This window comes from Palaemon carinicauda, chromosome 5 (assembly GCF_036898095.1).
Source record: "Palaemon carinicauda isolate YSFRI2023 chromosome 5, ASM3689809v2, whole genome shotgun sequence".
Classification (NCBI taxonomy): domain Eukaryota; kingdom Metazoa; phylum Arthropoda; class Malacostraca; order Decapoda; family Palaemonidae; genus Palaemon; species Palaemon carinicauda.
The window spans coordinates 138,831,320-138,833,203 of NC_090729.1; the positions used below are offsets into that span (position 1 = coordinate 138,831,320).

Genomic DNA, 1,884 nt, shown 5'->3' on the forward strand with positions numbered 1-1,884 from the left:
CCACGATGATTAGTAAAGGGGGCCCTCTCAGTGCAGATGGCAAGGAGGGTCCGAAGGGCTTGCTCTGGGATATTAAATTCCGGAGTCGTCTCGTCCCTGTAGATTCTCTCAGCGATAAGGACGATGGTTTCATCAACAGGGACATTAGTGAACAAAGATTCGACGTCCATCGATGCTATGACCCCCTCGCTGTGGACGTCCTTGATCCTCTCTAGGAATTCGGCAGAGGAGGCCACACAGTGGTGGTCGGGGACATATGTCGTCAAAATCGTGTTCAGTCTCTTTGTCAGCTGGTATGTAGGCGTAGGTCATTGGCTGATGATAGGTCGAAGTGGGTTGCCTTGTTTGTGGGTTTTAACATTGCCGTAGAGGTAACCAGGTCCATAATCCCCCGAAATCATGGGCAGGTGTACGGCGTTAGTTGCAGCATTAATGGCTTCGATGGTGCGATTAGCCTCCCTCTTGATGTCTTCAACAGGGTTGCTTTTGAGGCGCTCGAATTTGGTCAGGTCGGTGAGGATGGCGTCCAATTTCTTGTGGTGCTCATGGGTGCTGATGAGTACAAAGGCAGCTGTCTTGTCGGCCCGACGGACGGTAACATCAGCAATTCGTTTGAGCTCTTTGGCAGCAGCTCTCATCTCCTTAGAAACGATGCCGTTGGTGTACCTGCCCCTATCAGTAAGGGCCTCGGTGAGCAGAAGCTGCTGAAGGGCGTCAGTCGTCCAGAGGGCACCACATTCTTGGAAGTTGAGGATGGAATCTAGGAGTAGTTCCATCTCCAGGTGCTTGTCGGTTGGTCTCGGTCGGGTGATGAAGTGGCAGTTGAGGCCCATCTTGAGGATCTGCTCCTGTGCTGGCATAGGGACGTAGCTGGAGATGTTAATGTATTCCTGGCGGACCTCTGGGATCCGCAGCTTTCCGCCATTAAGGGTGACCAGCTTCCTCAAGATGGTCCTCATCCTCTTCTTCAAGTCCCTCTCCTTAAGGACTTGTAGGGCATGGATGATGTTGTTGGGGTATCTCAGGCCACCTCAAAGGTCCTCTTCATGGTTGGGGTTGTCAATATCGGGGCGTCGATCATGCTGGGCGTCGTCATCAGGGGCGTTCTCGTCCTCGGGGTCGCTGTCAACCTCGAGGGGGACGTCAGTAGCGAGCTGGGCTTCTCCTCCATCCCTCAAGCTGGCCGATTCATCATCAAGGCGGACCCGAAGGTCGTAGAGCTCATCCTTCAGGGCCTTCTTTTGCTGGAGTTGGCGTTGGAGAAGGTTTCTTCTGTATGAATGGGTCCTGGGATCGTTCAAGGCCGACGGGTCTTGCAGGTGGATTTCTGTATATCTTGGTAGGAGACCCTCCTTCAAACAGGTGGTGGTGAATACTATGGCTGCATCGGCAGAATTCAATTTCTTGTCCAATTTCTCGATTCTACGGACAATTCTCTTTTCAGGGTTGCTACATTCAGCTAGCAAGTTGGCGAAGTTCATCAGGAGGGTGAAGAATACAATTCAGGTTAAGGCTGGATGTAATTAATACAAGTACAAGTAATACTTGAAAATTACAACAGGTAAAGTCAGGAGTGGGTTGCGACGCGTTTCGGAACAGCTTGCTCCATCTTCAGGCGAGAAGTGAGGCTCTGGCTGGATCTGGGTCCTTATATATCCCGGCTCTGGTTTGTAGAGAGGGGCCTCAAATTTTGATTGGTTGAGCGGAGGTTATAGGCTCTGGTGGTGGATGTACGACGAACTCGGCTCAGCCTCCCAGGCTGAGAGGTCTTATTGCCTTATTTCCTTATTTTTTTGTTTGGGTTCCCCCAGGTCCCTCAGTGTGAGGCACCTCGTATATCCACCAGAGAGTTGCTAATGTATCTTCCGGTGTATTTTGCATCTT

General features: G+C 51.3%; 1 protein-coding gene across 1 annotated transcript in view; it reads right to left on the minus strand.

Annotated features, from left to right (window-relative positions):
* LOC137641169 (uncharacterized) overlaps nt 1-860 on the minus strand; it is a 1,957-nt gene extending 1,097 nt beyond the window's left edge. Inside the window, exons 1-2 of the mRNA XM_068373608.1 lie at nt 365-860; nt 1-211 (exon numbers count right to left, since the gene is read on the minus strand). The exon at nt 1-211 is cut by the window's left edge and continues 503 nt beyond it. Of these exons, the coding sequence (XP_068229709.1) occupies nt 1-211; nt 365-860 (707 nt within the window). The remainder of the gene's footprint in view (nt 212-364) is intronic.
* Between the last annotated feature and the right edge of the window lie 1,024 nt (nt 861-1,884).